The sequence below is a fragment of the Microdochium trichocladiopsis genome, assembly GCF_020744255.1.
Source record: "Microdochium trichocladiopsis strain MPI-CAGE-CH-0230 chromosome Unknown B0I36scaffold_14, whole genome shotgun sequence".
NCBI classification, from domain to species: Eukaryota; Fungi; Ascomycota; class Sordariomycetes; order Xylariales; family Microdochiaceae; genus Microdochium; species Microdochium trichocladiopsis.
In genome coordinates this window covers 889,572-909,120 of record NW_025763557.1, presented here as the reverse complement: position 1 = coordinate 909,120, position 19,549 = coordinate 889,572, and the positions used below count along the sequence as shown (strand labels likewise).

Sequence of the window (19,549 nt, the reverse complement as noted above, 5' to 3'; positions counted from 1 at the left end):
ACACCAGGGGGAAAGGTGGGGGGATGGCTGTGGGACTCATGGCGACTGCAGCTGGGATGCCCGAAAAGGCGCGCCAACGGGCAGGTTGCGCCATGGGGCAAGGTGCACGAGAAAGCCACTAAGATCGTGTTCGTCTGATGCACCAACCAGGTGTTACAGTATTCAAGATTACAAGTGTTATTGATCTGGGTTTGTCTGGGTTTGTTTGGGTTTGTTTGCTTGGCTTTGTTGAAGCCCCACTTAACATTCAAGCGAACCAGTGGGGGTTTGTATAGGTTTGTTCTTGTTTGTTTGGAACCCCAGTGACAACCGTGGGGGTTTGTTCGGATTTGTTTGCATGCCTTGACATGGACGGATTGAGCCACGCTATGGAAGCAGGAATGGGTTCCTGGCGCAAAAGCTGTTTCGCGAGCCAGCTGAAATGTTTTCCAAGTCATCAGGCGCCTTTATAGGATGGTGAGGTTCTTCGCTGTTTGCACTCGGCTAACAAGCAGTCCCAGGCCGACAATTCCTGCGATGTGACTTCCACGCGACAACAATGGATAGCGATGATCTCCTGGAATGGATGTCCCGCTTCAACAACCAACTGAACAACATTTGCGACAAGGTCAACAATCTTCAAAGCGAGCTTCAGACTGTTCGTCACGATGTGCATCGACTATTATCCCAACGACAGACAATTGCTAGGGCAGCGGTCCCACGCACAACAAGACCACGAGGAAAAGTGAAACTTTACTTCCCGGACGGGACAAAGTCTCCCCACCATACCCTACGTGACACTCATCCAATTTGCCTTTTTAAAGCAAGGCAACAACCCGATGTCTGTCAAGTCCTTGTATCAATGGCTAGCGTTAAAAACGGATGTCCATGATTTAAAGAAGTCATCATGGCAAAACAGTGTTAGGCACGCCTTGAGTTCAGATGATGGGTTTTGGAATGACAAGGAAGAGAAGGTGTGGCGCGTCGACCCAAGCAGAACCGCAACACTGCACTATAGTGAAAATTGGCAGTACTTCCTTAAGGCTTTTCCCGGCTTTATGGACGATACAACCTTGTCTGTATACCCGGCACTGTTAGAACAGCCATCACCATCCCACAATGCCAGATTTTATCCCTTCGAAAAGGATGTTTTTGGGGGAAACCTAGACGACGCCACTTATAGAAACGTCTTGAATGAGCTCAACACGATCGATCAAGACACTGATGGACCTATGAGCCTAATTACGCAGAGCCACAATTACCTATTCTGAATTAGATACATTCGGTCGCACCCAGCATCAGGACTTTCATTTCACTCGGACATTAAATCCTCATATTCTCTTTCCGTGCTGAGAACGTCATCTACAGCTTCACTCTTACGACGGCACGTCTAGGTTGATGCACGATCCCTCTTTTAATAGGGCCCCTCCGCAGGAGCAGCTTGGCAACAACGAGATTCCGGGCACTCGATTCGTGCGCAGTAAAGGCTACGCAATCGCAAGCGCGATTCAGAATAGCGAAACGAGTATGCGGACTGATTGTGAAATATGAATGTGGACCAGATTGTGGGCTCCCTAACTTGTAAGCAGATGTTGGTGAGCAATTCTTGGAGACTAGAACGAGAACGCCCTCGTCGAAGTTGCTACTCTTTGACCAGAAACTGCGCCGGGCGTCGCTTTTAACTTGTTAAACATGGTATAGTATCACCAAGGCTTTCGTTCACATGCCTCTACGACTCAGCAATGCTACACGTTCTAGATCCGCTCTGGGGTGTCGCTCGTGCTGCTGGGATCAAGGAGGGATCACACTCTTGCGACTGGCAAATGACTGTAATGCAGCCCACGCGGCGCTGCTGTACGGATCAATTAACCCACTCCCAAAATCTAAACAAAGGCATCTCTCGGCAACGAAGCCTTCCCACTTGGAGAAGGCAGTGTCCAGAATGCTATGCCATATATGTCACCAAGAGCTCATTAAAGTCAGGTATTGCAGGTCGCTCGTCAAAACGGCATCGATGCCCATCGCGCGGTGACGGTCCCTCATCCCCTCTGTTCGCAATAAGACTTCTCCAAGCATTCGACTCCCTTCATCAGACACAAAGTGGAGACCACTGGCCCGAACTTGTTGCTCAGCTCTGTCTTCGTCTGACACTCTGGTATTGGCTGTCTCTGGCACCTTGCGGCATCATTTACAGACTTTTACCACACATATATGACTCTGCCGAGGTATCTATGCTTGTAACATGTGTCACTTTGACCGCGCCTTGCCCGTCACTGTGGTTCCAGGGCGAGGTGTATCTCACACCGTTGGAGCACCTGTGGTTAGCCACACTCAATGCTTTTGGTTGAGTGGACGTAGAAAAGCCTTGAGCGCAGCACTCTGGTCACCGTTCACTCTTGCTCCTCCAGCCAGGGGAAAGACCTTATTCTGCTGCTTCGAATACTTCTTGAGCGCCTTGATAGTTGGAAAAGTCTTTAGATTGCGAAGGAGCTCACTCGTTGAGGCCTGAGAGTTACGAGACGCGATCGCGTGTCGCGCGCAGTGTAACAGGTCGAAGATGTTGACATGAATTGCCTGTAGGATCTGAGACGTGCGGAGCACAAAGCGTCAGCTATTCTGGGCAGTAAAAAGACGCAGCAATTGGCCGGGAAAAGACGGCCGGAGCATATCCAACTGGAGATGGAATGAGGCTCACCCTCTTGCAACTAGTTATTGACCGTCCGACCTCTCCTCCAGTGACCACGGCACGGCATAGCGCCTGCCATGCAGCTAGATCGTTACTACTGCCGTAAAGATCCTCTAGCTCTATGTCAATGGCCTTGTGAAAACGCTTACTTAGAGCTTCGATCTCTTGGTAGCTCTTGCGGTCACCATGGTACTCTTTGAGCTGCGCAAAGCTGAGAGAGGACGTAGTGAATGGGTCATATTTGAACCCCTCAAACGCCCGAAAGAAGCGATCCAATTGCGTATCGATATCGACGTTCGGAGAGGGACCTTCCACACAGACGATAGCAGTGCATAATGAGTCCTCGCTGGTAGGTGTAAGTTCTAGATCTGACGACGACGAAGAGGTCCATTGGTATGTGACATCCAAATCCTGGCAGCGAGCGCATAGTAATGTGAAGTCCTTGCCACAACATGGACATGTGTGCGCCATGTTACAGGCTTTCGCTGATATGTGGCTTGGATCGTGAAGTTCTTGCCCTGGCCGGAGGACGCGAAGTGTAACGACCTCACGGACGCAGACGCCTCCCAGCCAGCGTTGCAAAGAAAGGCTCGCTGGGGGATAGGGAGCTTGGCAGCATTATCACAGGGGCATGTCAGGCGATACTGTCTGAAAGGGGTCGGGCAATAGCAAACTTTTCGTTCGAACTTTAAACAATAATCCTGCTGGTGTGCTACGCTAAGAGTCTGTCGCAATGGCCTACCAGCCACTTGCCAGGCGAATCAAATACCATCCGTTATTGAAAGAACTTTTCACCGCAGAATGTTTGTGTGCAATAGCCCTGTTTGTCGTGCATTGTTGGTGTGTACTCCCCACCTCTTCCCAATCTCTCCTTCTCACCCATCTGACTGGATTGAGCTTTCCGCCACACCCCACGCCGCCCTCTCCTCCCCCACCCATCTCGGTGATCTATCATCAGGCAAAAACGCTGAGGCCCATCATCTCTGTGCAACATAAGCCGAGTCGTCGTCCGGAAAAAAGACAGTCCATGGGCGTCGCACCTCTGAGATTAATCGCAATAAACAAGAAATTGTACACTTCGTCTGCATTGCGTCGGCGTGGGGGGAGTAACTGCGTGTCTCCATCTTGGCAAATTGCCCTTGAGGACCATGTTCCATTTAGGGCCAGATCAAAGTCGTCAGTGAGACGTACGCTACGCAGGGGAAGACGTAAGCCAGTCGAGAAGAGCAGGTGCACGATTGCCACACAAAAAGACTAGATGCACAAAGTAGCATGGACCGGTCTCGAGTTGCATGGATAAATCATACAGAACATTGAGGAGGCATTTCCCACATTTAGCACAATAGGATGTGTCTTTGCCCTTCCTATCCCAACTAGCTCTTGGGATTATGTAAAAAGGCGTCCAGCCGCCGCATCAATCTGTCGTTCAGAGCTGCTCGGACCTTCACATCTAGAAGTGCGACCTTGTACCCGATTTCTATCGAGCACTGTAGCTGTTCTTCATCACCCAGACCGACTTGGAAGACCTGGACATTTGGATGACAATATGGTGAATTTTCGGGCTCCCGGACGAACTGGTTCAGGATCCCCTCCAAATTCGGAATAGACCGACTTCGAGGAATGTCTATTTTGATCGCCGTTCGACTTCCCTTGCTCCGGGATCGATTCTCAATGAACAAGTTATTCAGGATAATGTTAGAGATCTGCAAAGTCTCGTGCGTGTCGGAGCGAGAGAAAACCGTGAAAAGCAAAGATATCTTTATCACAATGAGCTGTTCCCTTTCGGTGTTCGTAACGACTAAATCATCACCAACATCATATGGGTGCTTTACAAAGAGGAATATGCAGGACCCAATAAACTCCTGAGCAGTCACTGCAAACATGAATGACATTGACAGAATCATTGTCCCGGCTGTTGCGATGCTTGTTAACAATGATGCTTGGAAGAACGAGACTAGAGCACGTTATGTTAGCCTACCGCGAACAAGAAAGGTAGCTTGGCTTCTCTTACAGAAAATTAAAAGGGTAATAAAAACGACTACGCATAAGCAGACCTTCTCCAGCGATCGGATAGCTTGGGCCATGTCGGTCTCGTTGCTAGTAATTGCACGATACTCCTGTCCAATCTCTTTAATCCTGCGACCCCACTCTTCATTTGATAGATTTGTAGTGACAAGGCTGCAACTAAACAGCTCGTTGAGTGGCTCTAGTTTACCGCGAAACTCGCTTCTTGAGATAGTGTTGACCTTTTCGAGACCAAGTTCCTCCCAAATACTTGCGGCGAGCTGCTCGGTAGAGGCCTCCTCTTTTAGCATTTTGAACACATTATGATCGTCTAGGGGATTTTTCATCACGAGCCTCTTAAAACAGTTCCTATATGCCAGTTGTCGTTCCTGCGGCGGCTTACCCTTCCTATAAAGCTTTTGAAGATTGTCCGCATCCTTTTTGTTGCCTGCTTTCCGGAGCTGAAAGGACTGGTGCTGGTAGCTAATCGATACGAGTTGTATAAACACCTTCTCCCCGAGAAGAACCCCTGATGCGATGAAGCAGGATATGAGGATGTTACTACAAGTTGTGACCCATTGAAAGTCGCCATGGCCTCTCTCCATGACAGCCTTATATGTCATCCATGATGCTAAGAAGGCCAGGAATCCCGCGATATAGTTCTCAAGCAGGTAGAGAGCCCTTTCATACCTAGGCTTTGTTATGCTAACAACGCCGCAGAAGAATTTTATCATGGAAGGTAGGACGTGTGCGAATGCTTTGGCTCCCCAGAGCGAGATCCAGGTGGCTTCAGCCCATATGAAGAGATCCAGAACCCGCGGACCGGAGACAACGACGTTCCCGGTTTCAGTGTTTACAGTCAGCTCGCCGAGCTTCGGTTCACTGCCCTTAATGCTTTTGATTGCTAGCAAAGTGCCAATTGGTATGGCTAGAATGATGGCGATGGGTAATATGTACAGTACATATCGGCTGGCGGTTGGGAGCTTATGAACATTTCCGTATAATCTTCCTATTGAATTGGGTTGTTCTCCCTTTGAATCGGCTTGTTCTTCTTCTCTGGGCTCGGGAGACTCCAACATATACCGTCTGCACAGAGGGTCCTGACCATATATATAGTTCTCCATTCCGTTTGAAAAGTTAAGGTCTGTAGAATCATAGACAGTTTTTATTCTAGTTCCCTTACATAACTATTACATTGAAATATCATTGTAGTTACAGTATGCGAGAAGGCTCTGTCATACTGTTGACTTGCGAGTAAATAACCTTATTCTGAAAAGAACATTTATTACACTGTAGCGTCCCTAGATTTCAGAAGACGTCATGAAGTGCGTTACTGTTCTGGGCGTTGGGCAGTTATGTCAGAAGGACATCTGATGAAACGGGGTGTGGCCCGAACATCCATGGAAGTAATGTTGATAAAAGCCGCGCTTTTTTAGCTGCCGGAATGCACGCTGAATTAGATGGACAACAATTTGACAAGATATATATAGGTCTGTGGGTGATACTGTTTTATTAAGCACATTCGCCTGCTTTTCCTCTATTTCAAATTGTATGATATAGTTATTCATGGGCGTACTAGTATGTTTACGTAGTTAGATTTTATGGGTACGACCGCCAAGGAGGACGGAGAGTATGGAACTATGAGGATAAGCTACAATCTGATGCCACTACTCGCGTAGTACGGTGTTACGATCCGATGTTCGGAGTCAACTGTCTGATCGGCGCTGTAGGGCTTATCTCCTGACAAGGTAGGTAGGACCTTGCGCAATACTGGCTACGTGCTGTCGTCCTCTCTGGGGTTGTCGTTCGTGTCTCTTGTGAGATAACACACATTGATCAATTGAGTGACTACGTCGAGTGAAGGGTAAGGGTTACACTTAGATTGATCGCTGGAGTACAAAGGGAATGGCTGTCTACAAGAAGATCCACCGTTCTATATATCTTTGTTCTTCATCGGTGTGTCCCTTATTCCTGCTACGTCGATGCGTCGCATGGGAACGAGTCGTCGTCGCGACCCAACTGCTGGTGGTCGCATGCCCACTGTTCAGTGTCGGCTGCTGACGTACGGTAGAGTGATCACCTAAGATCGCCCGCCAATCTTTGCTGGCCCGCCCTTGTCCCTGGCCTGATCATGCGGCCTTGTTTGTGCTGCGCTTCTTTGTTACTTCAGCCCCAAGTAGTTCCCCTATGGGTTGGGCCGTCATATAGGGCCTGTTTGATAACCTTCTCCCGGATGTAATGCTTTGTCCTCGACTCCTGCCTGGAAGGCATGGTGGAAAAATCGCAGGGCATGATATAACAGCTCGTAGATATTAACTTCTACACAAGCTGTCCCCTTGTCGTGGTCCTTGCTAGTTCGAAATGAGATTGAACTACTATAATGTAGGCGCCATCCAATCGAGAGCAGTAGGATTAATAGATATAGGGCTGAGCATAGCATGAGGGCCTATGAGATCCATGATGCCGTGGTCTTCCTTCGTCCCTAGATCTATATCCGTGTCCAGAATACTGGTGCTGATCTCGTCATATATCCTTTGGGTATCCTCGTCCAAGTTGAGATCGAAATCCAAGACACCGAGCTCGGTGTTATCGGAGAGCGTAGAAAGTGCCATTGTTGGCACGTCGACAGTGCTACTTATGAAAGGGTCGTTTTGGAGGAGGCCTGACATTAACATTGCAGGTGTCCTTTGGGCCATAGGGATATTATATAGTATGGAGTACAGGGCTGACATGTCGTTGCGGAAGACGGCATCACTTATAGAACTCAGGGTAGACTCGAGCTGCTCGATCTTTTTCTTTATCGACTTCTGCTCTTCGAGCTTCTTCCTGCGATGCTTTTGTTGCGCTAGCCGATTCTTTTCTTTTCGCATTAACTCAGTCTGTCGCGCCATATTGTCTGGTGAACTTGTTTGGATTGGCCTTAAGGGCTCCTTTCCTCCTGAGGGTCATCGCCTCTATATCTTAGTCTTTCTTCGTTCATGATCGTGCTCAACCACTCTGAAGTCCCAAAATACCAGTATTTGCCTAATGATGCTGTCACCAGCATCCTCCAGAGGCTAAAAATGCACCAAGATCTGAAACACTGCATTATGTGAACTCTCTCGACATCTTGTCTCCACTTCCACCGCGGCCCAAAATAGCCGCGTCTGAAACCAAAAGATTATGTCACTTCTCCGTGAAAGGACACGTGCTGAGTCTCTGCCTCGTGTCAACCCTCTGTATTCGAGTTGTGAGCGCGAGTGTTCCCTCTCCGATTGGCGCTAACAAGAGATATGACATACGTTCGACAAATCGCCGTAGACTGCAAAACAGGCAAGTGATCACTATATGACAAGTGCTACTGCTTTCCATGCATTGACACAGCGAGTCTCTACTTTCCACATCAGCCATGGACGGTACATGCATTTTGTGTCACAAGAGACGGTCCTCTAGACGGAAGACACAGGACACTGTCGACCGCTACATATGCTCCAGGTCGAATTGCGGGTGGATCAAGAACTTGATTAACCCAGTAACCCATAACAGCCCATGTCCCGTCAAGGTCGAGATTCACTGCTACCCACAAAGTCCCAGTGCAAGTCCGACCTCTGGGGAACCAACGAAGGAAACTACACTACGCCCCCAGCATTCGATTGCGGATCTCCACGGCCAGGAAAGAAGATACCAGCCATTCAGACATCAGCCGCAAGTGAACTTCTCGACAAAACCAACAAGGACCGATCTTGCCGGGTCTAGCAGGGCAGGCATCCGCGCCTACGAACTATACTAACAACTTCATACGATTGTCGCCTGTTTCTCCATAAAGCCGTTATCCTAAAAACGGGGCAACGCATACTTCTTCCATGCGCAACCAATCCGAAACATTCCGAAGCCAGGGCTCAATATGAGTAGCCCTACAAAGCTGGCCCTTCTCTAGCGTAGGGGGAGAAGTCGGCCTGGAGTCAAAGAAATGCCAGCACTTATCCGTAATCTGATAGTTCACCAGCGGTTTCGAAGATTTACTTCGCTTCTCAACCGGCGCATTGCAGAGGGTGACTCAATTCACCCCACGATGTCCTTTGTCTTCTGACCTCTAGGCTTTTCAGTTTATTGAATGGTTAGATCTTACAACCATAAGATCAGCCGGTTGGGATTCTACTACTGCTTGATAATAAGCTATATGGTGGAATATTTATTGCGTTAAAGCATGATAATGCATGCTCTCGCTGTGTATCTTAATCTCACGCCATCTCTCTTATCCAAAATTCTACTTTCACTTTCCGCTGTTTGACGTCTCAGAGTTGGTCCTTCATGAAGGTGGCCTGGATAAATTGAACGAGGGCGTCAACGTCCGCTTTTGTGGACATAGCACCTACACTTGCTCTAACCACCCTGAGCAATTCATGAATGGTCAGCGGTCGAAGCCACAAAACTCAGATGTGACGTGGAAACTACTGCTGAAACAACGGAAGGACTGGGGTCATAGGTGCTGGGGGCTACCAGCACAGTACTGATAACAACGTAGAAGATTCCTATACTAAACAGAATACTTACCCGGTAGGTGTCCCATGGAGGACACCTTTGGCTGATCTGCCACACATGGAGCCTGCTTGTAGTGCGCGATGCAGCATCCATGACTCATATCCAAGGACTGCGTAAATTCCTCCGGGATTGCACACTCCTACATTCTCGATGTCAGCGTCAAGAGTATCATCATGCCAGTTATCAGCTCACCCGTGCATTGCTCGGCTCACCTCCTGGCCTGACATATATTCCGGCTTGATTCGCTGCTTCTTCAACTTCCGTGAAAGGAACATATTTCCCATTATGACCGATGATATTGAAAGCAACTGCTGAGCCATGTCTGAAGGTGCTCCCGACGGAGACATCGTCTTGCTTCTGGTGCTTGTAATGGTAGATTCGACACACTGACCGCTCATTGTAGTGCCGCAGCGCCACGAGCCCTTGCTGCAACGGGGTGACAAGATAGTGTGTATGGTCAGACACCACCTCCATCGACATGAAAAGTCGTTGGTGCGAATCGATGGCTTCGCCAAGGGCGAGAATGCTATGGAAAGGGAGAGTCCCATCCTCCAGCCCTTCATGCAGATTATCATCAGGTCCTTCTTGGCCCTTGGAACGGTGAAAGACGTCCTCGATCACACCGACAGCCTCGACCGTTCCACCTCCGAAATATCTCCTAAGACTCAATATATGGCCAGACTCTCTGCGGACAACCAGAGCCCCTACGTCCGGGAAACCGAAGATCTTATAGAAAGACAGGCATGTGAAGTCCGGTGATGATGCTGGATCTGAAAACACTCGAGACATGGGAAATGTCATAGCCAACGCTGCAGCATCCAGCAGCGTGTATGTATTCTGTAAATCGTCAGCATGGCGCACGTGCCCTACCCATTCCAAGGGCAGTCGCCTGCCAGTCAAGTTCGATTGGGCCGGGTACGCAAACAAGCCTAAGGAGTGGTGATCTGGCAGTTTGACATCGGCAGTAGCTGGCTGACGAAGCCAGTCTTCGACCTCTTCATCACTCTCGAAGCAGTGGGACTGGTTGTTCGACCACTCACGAACTCCAACGAGGCTGGTATGCGCGTCCCTGTGATATCCGTACCAGAATGATTTCGAACGTGTCTTCTCTCCCAAGTCCCGGAAGGCTTCCCCTACAAGCTTGATAGCTGCTGTAGCATTTGCGACAAAGACAAGATCGAAGTGTTCCGGATTGGCACCCAGGAAATCTAGCGTCTTCGCGCGGACGTCTTCAACGATATTGCTAGAGAGCCTCGCGGGAGCATTTTCCGAGTGGGGATTTCCGTACAAGCCTGTCAGCATCTTCTCGGTAAAACTTTCGATCGCTGATTTCGCATATATCGTGGCTCCACTGTGGTCAAGATATACCCCTATAGCAATATAGTTCCAGGTCAGCTGTGTCGAAGAGCGTTGTATTCGTCAAATGACTCTATGATTCGCTATGCTTGGGAGTTCTTAGTAGCTCACCGTTGTTCATATGCGGATACTCAGCCGCCCTAAGTCGATCGACATTCTCGTTATAGTTTCCGGCCATCTTGCTGATGGAGCACATGCTAACAACTCAGCCTAGCGAAAGCCTGAAGGTTACTCTTATTTGGAGCTATCAGTGTCGGGGACGAAATTAAGCAATCAAAGTGGCAACTAACGAAGACGTGCAGACATCAACGAGTACTGTATTATACATGACACTGTACTGTACTCACGCGCTGATTAAGATCGCTTTCAACCTATATTTGTTTACAATCGATAATTGATGTATGGTCTTGTTTGCGGAGCCGACGATAGCTGCCCCGCCTTCTAGTGCGCCTTTCCGTTCTGGAAGTGCCACCACACCCTTGGACAGCCTAGACAGCTGATTGACTATGGGAATATAGCCCATCTCGTCCTCGAAGGAACCTGCCATGGGCTTTCCGAGCCTTTTGCTATGGGGCGTAGATGATCAGGCGATTTCGCGGTTGGTGCATCAGGGGTGTATACTCTCAGATTCATATATCGCTGACGGCCTGCGACACACGGCTGCATTCGTGCCAGAGCCTTAGGTCGCCTTCAGAAGCGAGGAAGCTTGGCCTTGCCAAGGAAGTTGTCAACTACCCAAGCACCAGCTGGCGGCTAGCTGTAATTGTGCTGATTTTGGAAATGGGCTCATGATGAACGGTGTGCCAGGCGATTTGGTCTACTGCTTCTCGAGCTTCCAAGAACTCTCCCTGCCTCTGCCCACGAGCAGCCGCTCGAGTTGACCACCGACCAAGTACCTGATAATACTAGTAGAGCTTACAGCGACGCGATCTGCGTCATCAATACAACGTAACGGGTACATACCGTACCGACGAATATGAGCGATGCGCTTTGACTCGAACGCAGCGAGCGAAGATATGACTTGTGCGATGCTGTCGACCAAGACGGCAGAAAGGTACTATAGTAGAAATATACAATACCCCACGGTGCAGATATGTTAGTTCTGGGCCATCTTTTCAACCTGCCGACTCCGTCATTCGCGGCACATTAGCATTGATACAAATGACCTGTTACTGTAGGAGTGACCAGATCGGAGAACTGCCTAGCAGGTCTGGTACCTGCAGTTGCTCACTTAATCATTTCAACGTACAGTACCGACGGAGCATTCGCCGATTATTCTATCCGAGCCTTCAAGCTGTACCTGTGCAACTCGGGCGCCATACACGGTATGTAGTCATGTGGGAACAACAACTCCCACAAAATTGGGCGCGCGCCAGTCGATGACCGTGGCACAGAAGCGTCACCTGAGGTTCTCGACGCATCGTTGGGTTTGTGTTGATCCGGATCGTCGAGACTGTGCTTGTATGGAAGGCGTCGTTGAAAGCTGAGCCAGGACACATGCTAAAAGACCCACTGTGGGTCTTGCTCCCCCACAGAGGATCTCGGCTCATAACCACGAGTAAACTCTCGATCATGCGGTGACGCAACGCAGAGACATCTCTACGGAAAACTGATCACGGCATAATCTGAAGGTAGGGCAGCGCATACGACTCGAGTTGCCTCTGTCCAGATGACACATGTTCTTCTGGCGTAAAGTGAGGTTGGTGGAGGGCGACTCGGGCGCCGTTGACCCCACTTTACAGGGTCTCCTACGTCTGCAGCCACGCCCCGCAACCACGGCACTCACAAGGCGCCCGAGACCTTCTCAACTTCCCCCGGGATTATGCGAATCCTCATACTGCTGCCGAGCGAGTTGTAGTGCATCAACGTTGCAGTGACGTTGCGAGTTACGAGGGCCGTCGAGATATGCATCCAGTGATGAGTCATAACCCCACGAAACCATTGAAAGGAGGGACACGAAGAATGCAAGTGAAGCGCCTGCCGCCGGGGGTGGCAGCAGAAGCGGATAGTGATGGCTTTTAGCTGAAGATTACTCACTCTCAGTGTGCTAGAAATACTCCAGGCCTCTAAGACGCGGTCAGTCACGGCCCCTATAGGACTGTTGCAGCCCTCCGCTGGCGGGACATTGCAGCAGACTTTTCATTTCGACATGAAGGCCTCTATCCGACACGAAGTTGACTTCTTTTGTGCATTCTAGGGCTGGCCGAAAGCAGTATTAACGTGCAGCAATATGCAGTCTCAAGGTATCTGAGCCGCCGTATTGCACCTGCAACTCAACACATGAGTCACTGAGCGGGACATGATCAAGATACTCAAAAGTCGCAACTCAGAGAGTTGTGGACCAAAACATGCATATGCTGTGACCATTTGGTAGTTGGTCATCTCTATGTCCGCGGCAGTCATGAATCTATCGGAGCCGAACCGCGTGGGTCAAGCTTCGGCGTGACAGGCTGTGACTGAAGTCCTTGGTTACCATTTCCTTCTTGATATGCGCTGCTGCGGAGTACATCTTTCAACAAGTTGCTGATCCCAACGGCACCTGTGGTTTTACGGCCCGTATTTGAAGGCGAGGTGGGCATTTCCTTGTCTGCCGCAGATTTTTATGTCATTATATTTCGCTTCTCGAAGAACCTTGTGCGAGCCTGAGTCATTACTCCTACTTTGCATGCTCCAGAACTCCCAGGTGGTCCTGGCTCGAGTTGCTACCGACTGCTACTTGTCACGTTTTCTCCCGCATCATGAACTACGTAAGAACAGATAATTCTCTCCTGAAGCAACTTCGCTACCAGCGACAGAACGGCATCAAAAGCGAACGTATCTCCCAGCACAGCGCATAACCACAGCCATGAAGTCTATCACCATTGTCAATGTTCTTCTAGCGTGTGCTGTCGCTGCGGACCTCCACGGCCACGAGCGCTACCGGCGGTATCCAAAACAGCGCGTTCACGCGCATAACAAACGCCATACATGCGAAGAGGACTTGGCGGTCACGCCTAGTTCTGGACTCGTCATCGTATCCAGTGCAGACTCCAGCTCCTCTGCTAGTGTATATACAGCGCAGGCGGCGGCCGCCACATTAAGCGCCGGAGTGGGTTTCTCTGGGGCTGCCATTTCGGTTTCTGGTGCTCCGGAAGAAACCTCCGAGTCGCCTGCTAGCAGCGAACGCACTTACTCCATTACCGGGGATATCACTTACTATGATGTCGGCCTTGGTGCTTGTGGGTATGATGACTCTGTGCAGAATGATACGGGTTTATTCGCTGCCGTGTCTGCAGAGTTTTGGAACGGCATCAGCACGCTCACCAATGCTGGCCCTGGCCTGCCTCTCCACCCTCTTTGTAACAGGAAGGTCACACTATCCGCTCCGAATGGCAATCAAGTGGTTGTTACTGTGCGCGACAAGTGTCCCAGCTGCGCCAAGGAAGCCATAGATGTCAGCAGAGCTGCATTTAAGGCTCTTTTTGGTGACCTGGATGTTGGCCGAACTAAGGTAAGCTGGAGTGTGAGCTGGTAAGTCTACCGTTCTAGTCTTCGGGCAGCTCCTATCATTTCCGTTCATTAGACAAACGAACAGTGCCCATTTGCATTCCTCTTTCTGATAGATGACGGTCCCCCACCGCACCCTTCTCTACTAATCCACAGGAGTACCTATGCTCTAAAGAGCTTTACCACAAAACTGAGTAAGTGCGCATGCCTAACCCTTTTTGGACCTGCTGAGCGCTTCTGTCTACTGGGGCATGCTCGTATGCACTGCACCCGCAGGAACTAGTGAGTCGCTGCCCAAGGGAGAAGAGGCCGTATTCTTTAATCACATAGCAGGGCGACCCGCATGTTTATTAGGAAAGATAGTGAATCACCTTTTGTCTCAAAAGATTTGTACAGTTTCTTTCACAAAGATCTTCAGACGACGACTTGATTAACAATATCGTAGGAATGAATTATGACGCGGCGTGGCAGGACGATTGGGTGTGGTCTTTGATGAGTCAGCGGCGCCAAGACTCATGACTGTGCTAAGGCCAACGTAGCTGTGCTATGGCAGGTCAGACTGACACTCACCAAACGATGGAGGGAAAGAGATCTAGCTCGTTGTGTCTCCTATAACTATAGACATCTTTTGAATTTAACCCTAGACGTTATTCAAGTTCTCAACACCGACTGAGTGATTGAGCTTTTAAATACCAAAACCCGGAGAGCATGCTGTCGCAGAATAACCTGGAACATGACTGTCACAGTGCGGAAAGGTGTGCATATCCGACCAGAACGTGGGCGCGACGGATGATGCGCTAGCATAGATCTGACGGCGCCGGATGCAGGGTCCGCTCGCGGACCCGGTCACATTTCGCGTCAGCTACTCAGCACGAGGGGTCGCGCAATTCGCGATCCTGGCAATTCGTGTTGCTGATTGGCGCGACCCCTCATCGACTGCAGCAATCCGGACAGGGCTCAATGACGCCTGTCGATGAGATGAACGCAGAGAGAACCTTAATTGGACGTCCTTTCAAAGGACCTTGCGGGCGGCTCTTTCTGGACCTCCCGATACTTGGCCGCACATGCCACGAAACGGACTGGACAATTATGGTGGGTCGAGTCACCCGTCTTTCCTCGCGGCTCGGAAAAAGGCGTGAGGTGAGGTTCCTGAATTATGTGGGGTGCCTCCCCCAAAGGGCGCCCGTTGACGGCCGCTGCTTCGACGTCCTGCGATAAGGGGCACTGGTGCAAAGCCTTCCCTGCAGCAGCGAAGCAAGCTTGAAGGTGCAGGACCCCACTCCTGTGTCATTGCGCAGTAGGTCGACGCCGCCCGGATGGCGCATCATGTTCTATGGCTGTCTCTCTTCCCGACTTACTCTTTCCGACAAGGCTGAGCTGGGGCTAGACAAAGCCGATGAATGGCGACCAGGAATTCCGCCTTGGGGTGCCCGACGTGTGGAAGTTCCCTCTGGCAATTTGGGGCGCAGGCAACCCCCCGGTCCATGCAGGCACACCATCCAGCAAGCGGCACGAAAGTGGACCGTGGCACTTGCGCCGGCCCCACCAACCGGGCGCGTGACCAGGGGTCCTGATGTGCTGTGCCTTGGCGTGACTAGGAGGCGCCCCACTGCAGCCTCCCGGCCGTCCTGGGTGTCGACCAACAGATCAAGCCAGCAACAACCATATAAGGTCACCATCAGCTCGACATTTCAGGCCTGCATCCTGACAAGAGATCCTCACCCATTTCAAATCACACGAGAAAACGCACTACCGATCCCCAAGCTATGATGCAAGCGCGCAACGCTGCCTGAGCCGCGCCCGGAAAGCCAGCCACACCAGCCGCTCCCCTGCCGTCTGCAATGAAGCCAACCCAATCAACGTACCCACCAGCGAGTCAACAAACGAGCAAACGCGATCAAGAAAGCGTAGATGGTGTTGGTCCTCCCAAGAGGCGGCGTGTATTGTCGAGAGATCTTGAGTTTATACAGTCCTGGAACGCGCTTGAGGTCCTGGCAGATTTTGCGCGTCGGTGCGGCGGCGAGCAACAGCTAGATCCAGCACTTGAGCAACCACGACTCCAACTACTCAAGGACGCCTGCGCGACGGGCGATCTTTTCTATGTCGTGCTGCATCAGGTCTTTTGCACTTGGACCGCGGAGCCACTCGAAATTCGAGGGCTGTTTCAAAATGATGATCGCTTGTTCTCGTTGGCAGAGCATGGACTGCGAACACTGAGTGCAATCCTCAAAGACAACTCAAATATGCGACCAGACCTGCTACAGTGTTTTGCCAACTTTCCGGCACCTTTTTCGAATATGCAGCGCTTTCCACCGTACTCTGACTCGCTCAACGCCGTGGTAAAGTTTCTTTTCTCCATGGCCACTTCATGGACCGAGTTGATGAAGAAGCATGCGGCATACGGTTTCCCACTGCTGATGGATGAGTTGCTTAGACTGCTGCATATGCATTCTGACGTTTTGCAACTCATCGTCTTCCGTGCGTCCAGGAGGACAGCAGGTGTTCCGGACGGACCTGTCGGGACGCAGATGGAGTCTCTATTCAAGGAAGATCAGGACTTTCATCGGTCCGCGGATGGTTCTTTTTTGCCAAAGGCACAGGATCCTGCCTATACGAATTACAACGACAATCTTATCCAGCGATACCAGGAGTTGGCCCATGCCGCCCGAACACATTATCGAGCCATGCCTCCATATAATCAACATCAGCAACAAAGATATGTTCAACAGCAGGCCTCGCCAACAGCCGTGTCAAACAATGCTCAGAGCTTTGCCGGAAATGTCCCCTCTCCAGCGACACCAAACCAACAGTGGACGGCCCTGCCAAGCCAAACGATGTCCGTGATCGTTGAACCTCTTCACAACAATCCTCCCAGCGTTTCCCAAGTAGTCGCCGCTCGGCCTCAGGAGTCAGTAACCTCGATGAATGCTGCAAGTCATCGATTTTCTACGACCTCGCAAGCACCATCTCCTGGGACGGCAGCGCCAACACAGCACGCTTTGCGTACTGAGGCGCCGCGTTTAGCCTGGCACGGTCAACCCCAGAGACTTCAATCTTCTGCAGAGCAGACACATGCGCGGCCGAATGCGCATGTCTCGGGATCATCGACAAATCAGCAGGCTAGTTTCGGTGCTTCTTCCGGTGCGCACTGGTCCAGTGGCTCACCTGGTTCAGCTCAGTCGCCCGTATTCCCGGTCACTGGCGCGCGTAGGCAATATCCATCCGGATCTCCCGTCGTGCAGGCTTCGAGGACCATGGGCACAATTCACAGAGGGCAGGTTGTTCAACCTCTACAACCCTTTGTGACACAGCCAACACCGACTAAACCAACCTCGACTGGCCTCTTGTTCCCAGGCCGCAATGACCAAATTCCCATCAATGAATATCCGAGTGATCCGCAGGATAACAATTGCATCATGCATACCCTTCATCATGCCCACATTCGTAGTCCAAAGCGCCTTCCTATACGACCAGAAGCACTGAATGAGCGATACTACCAGTCAGTCAGGAGACTCGTGTTAGGTCCTACCTCAATTGCCCCTAGCGCCGTGGTCCACAAGTTCAGCTTCCACTTGGGTCCTAAAGATCGTGATCGTTTGACACATGTCGAAACCGATCCCGATGGTCTACTACCTATTCAGAGATACACCAACGGAACCGTACGCGTCCGGATCCGCTGCTGCTATCTGCTCGACCAGCAGCAGCACAGCATCACTGACAGCGACTGGGTCACGAAAGACGTTGTCTGGCCTGAACACATTTTTCTAGAAGTCAATCACTCCGGCTTGACCTTACGGCGAAAGGCGCACCATTCCAAAGACTTGCCGGTTGAGGTTCCAGCAAACGCGCTCTCGGAGGAGAACCACCTTCATGTCTGGGTTCCGGAAACTGCAGCGCGCCCACGGGAGGCGCCGAAGAACAGTCACCCATATCTCGCGGTAGAGCTCGTCGAAACGCTAAGTCACTCAGCCATTTTGAGCTTGGTCAAGACTCACAGCATTCAGCAATCCTCGAAGACTCTTGAAGTCATCAGGCGACGATTATCGAGCACTGCAGCCAGTAATGATGATGAGATCGCGGTGGTTAGTCACGAACTGGCCATTGACTTGGCAGACCCATTCACCTCCGCAATCTTCAAGACTCCGGTGCGAGGCATGAATTGCACACATCTTGAGTGCTTCGATCTGGAGACGTGGTTGAATACCCGGTTAGGCAAAAAGAAGACCTGCACGTGCGGCAAAGGGGGGTCATCGTGTCAGAGTTGCCCAAATGAACCTTCCTCCGTGGACAAGTGGAAGTGCCCACTGTGCTCAGGTGATGCTCGGCCATACAGCTTGCGCATCGACGAATGGCTGGCTGGGGTTCGCGACAAACTCGAGAAAGACGGCACATTACGCGCCAAGGCCATCCTTGTGTCCGCGGATGGAAGCTGGAAGATCAATGAGGCGGTCGAGGCAAGCCAAGGCAGGTCCGACGACGAGCATTTACCGCCTGGAGCAGCGCCAGAATTTGGTAACAAAAAGTCTGTTGCAGTGATAGTGAAGGAGACGCCTGTCGTTGCCATCGACAGTGACTAAAGTGAAAAGCGCAGAGAAGCCCTGATAACTTGCTGGGTGTGTCTTCTCTGCGTTTCCATAGACTTCCATTAAAGCATTGAGCCTGGGTCAAAACTGGCGATTATATATCTAATAATAAACCAGAATGCTTCTATGGTATTCATTTTCTAAGCCGCGTGCGGGTCCCAATGCTAGTATGGCTTGCTTAGTTTTACGTCTAATCTTACACTTTTAGCGTCTTAGTAACTTATATAGGGGCTTACAAAATTACTACCATACTGAATATCTCTGATGGGGGAAAAAGAAGAGAATCGCATTTCATCGAATAATTCGTTCATAACGTGTTCCTTCATCCATCTATTACTACAGCACGATTCTCCAGGTCCGAAGGGACAGAGAGGCGCTCCCGCATATCCCGCGCATTGAACGCGCGGGATGGCAGAGCCGATGGTTATCGTGGGGGCTGGTGCTGGGCTCGACCAGAGTTAACACCACCCACACGCGGGCCGAAGCGCAGAGGCACCGCAGACGACGCGCGCACACACCGAAGGCGACACTGAGGCGAGCGTTTGAACGCAGAGCTCGACTGTCGAACAAGAAATAGCCGACGTCTTTGGGATTGAGGATAAGGCGCGCCTCCACGACCTCCTCGAGAAATTCTACACCCTCCGTATACGACGCGACCGAGCCTCGAGCGCGACACGACCGACAAACATATCGAAGCCGTCATCGCGAAAACCGTACAGGCGACTATCGACGCGCAGGAGAAGAAACAGAAACCTACATGGGCCGCGGTCGCGTCGAGCGCGCAGCTTAGTAGCAGTGCATGGCAGCCCCCGGGTTGTCATCCCCGAACGCAGGGAGAGGCAGGCGATAATATCGCCCCCCGAGGGGAACACGCTCCCTGACAGAGACCCGAAAGCGACGGTGGAGGCGGTGAATGCGGCCCTGCGCGGCGGGG

The 19,549-nt window shown here is 51.0% G+C and overlaps 6 protein-coding genes across 6 annotated transcripts; 3 read left to right on the top strand and 3 right to left on the bottom strand.

Annotated features, from left to right (window-relative positions):
* Positions 1-818: 818 nt before the first annotated feature.
* Positions 819-1,250, top strand: B0I36DRAFT_356055 (uncharacterized protein; the record flags this gene model as incomplete). The annotated part of the gene is made up of 1 exon (XM_046157523.1): positions 819-1,250. The coding sequence occupies one exon, from the start codon at positions 819-821 to the stop codon at positions 1,248-1,250; it is 432 nt and encodes a 143-aa protein (XP_046004941.1).
* A 1,060-nt stretch (positions 1,251-2,310) lies between these two features.
* B0I36DRAFT_356054 (uncharacterized protein) lies at positions 2,311-3,136 on the bottom strand (the record flags this gene model as incomplete). Its single annotated transcript, XM_046157522.1, has 2 exons — positions 2,311-2,433; positions 2,705-3,136. 2 exons carry the CDS (start codon positions 3,134-3,136, stop codon positions 2,311-2,313), a joined length of 555 nt encoding a protein of 184 aa, XP_046004940.1.
* A 3,908-nt stretch (positions 3,137-7,044) lies between these two features.
* On the bottom strand, positions 7,045-7,560 carry B0I36DRAFT_356053 (uncharacterized protein; the record flags this gene model as incomplete). Its single annotated transcript, XM_046157521.1, has 1 exon — positions 7,045-7,560. One exon carries the CDS (start codon positions 7,558-7,560, stop codon positions 7,045-7,047), a length of 516 nt encoding a protein of 171 aa, XP_046004939.1.
* Positions 7,561-8,943: 1,383 nt separating this feature from the next.
* B0I36DRAFT_256530 (pyridoxal phosphate-dependent transferase) lies at positions 8,944-10,724 on the bottom strand (the record flags this gene model as incomplete). The annotated part of the gene is made up of 4 exons (XM_046150949.1): positions 8,944-9,040; positions 9,203-9,329; positions 9,403-10,560; positions 10,658-10,724. 4 exons carry the CDS (start codon positions 10,722-10,724, stop codon positions 8,944-8,946), a joined length of 1,449 nt encoding a protein of 482 aa, XP_046004938.1.
* A 3,012-nt stretch (positions 10,725-13,736) lies between these two features.
* B0I36DRAFT_208949 (RlpA-like double-psi beta-barrel-protein domain-containing protein-containing protein) lies at positions 13,737-14,045 on the top strand (the record flags this gene model as incomplete). The annotated part of the gene is made up of 1 exon (XM_046148878.1): positions 13,737-14,045. A coding segment is annotated over one exon (309 nt), but the record flags the coding sequence as incomplete, so codon positions are not given.
* A 3,403-nt stretch (positions 14,046-17,448) lies between these two features.
* On the top strand, positions 17,449-18,609 carry B0I36DRAFT_256611 (uncharacterized protein; the record flags this gene model as incomplete). Its single annotated transcript, XM_046150952.1, has 1 exon — positions 17,449-18,609. One exon carries the CDS (start codon positions 17,449-17,451, stop codon positions 18,607-18,609), a length of 1,161 nt encoding a protein of 386 aa, XP_046004936.1.
* Between the last annotated feature and the right edge of the window lie 940 nt (positions 18,610-19,549).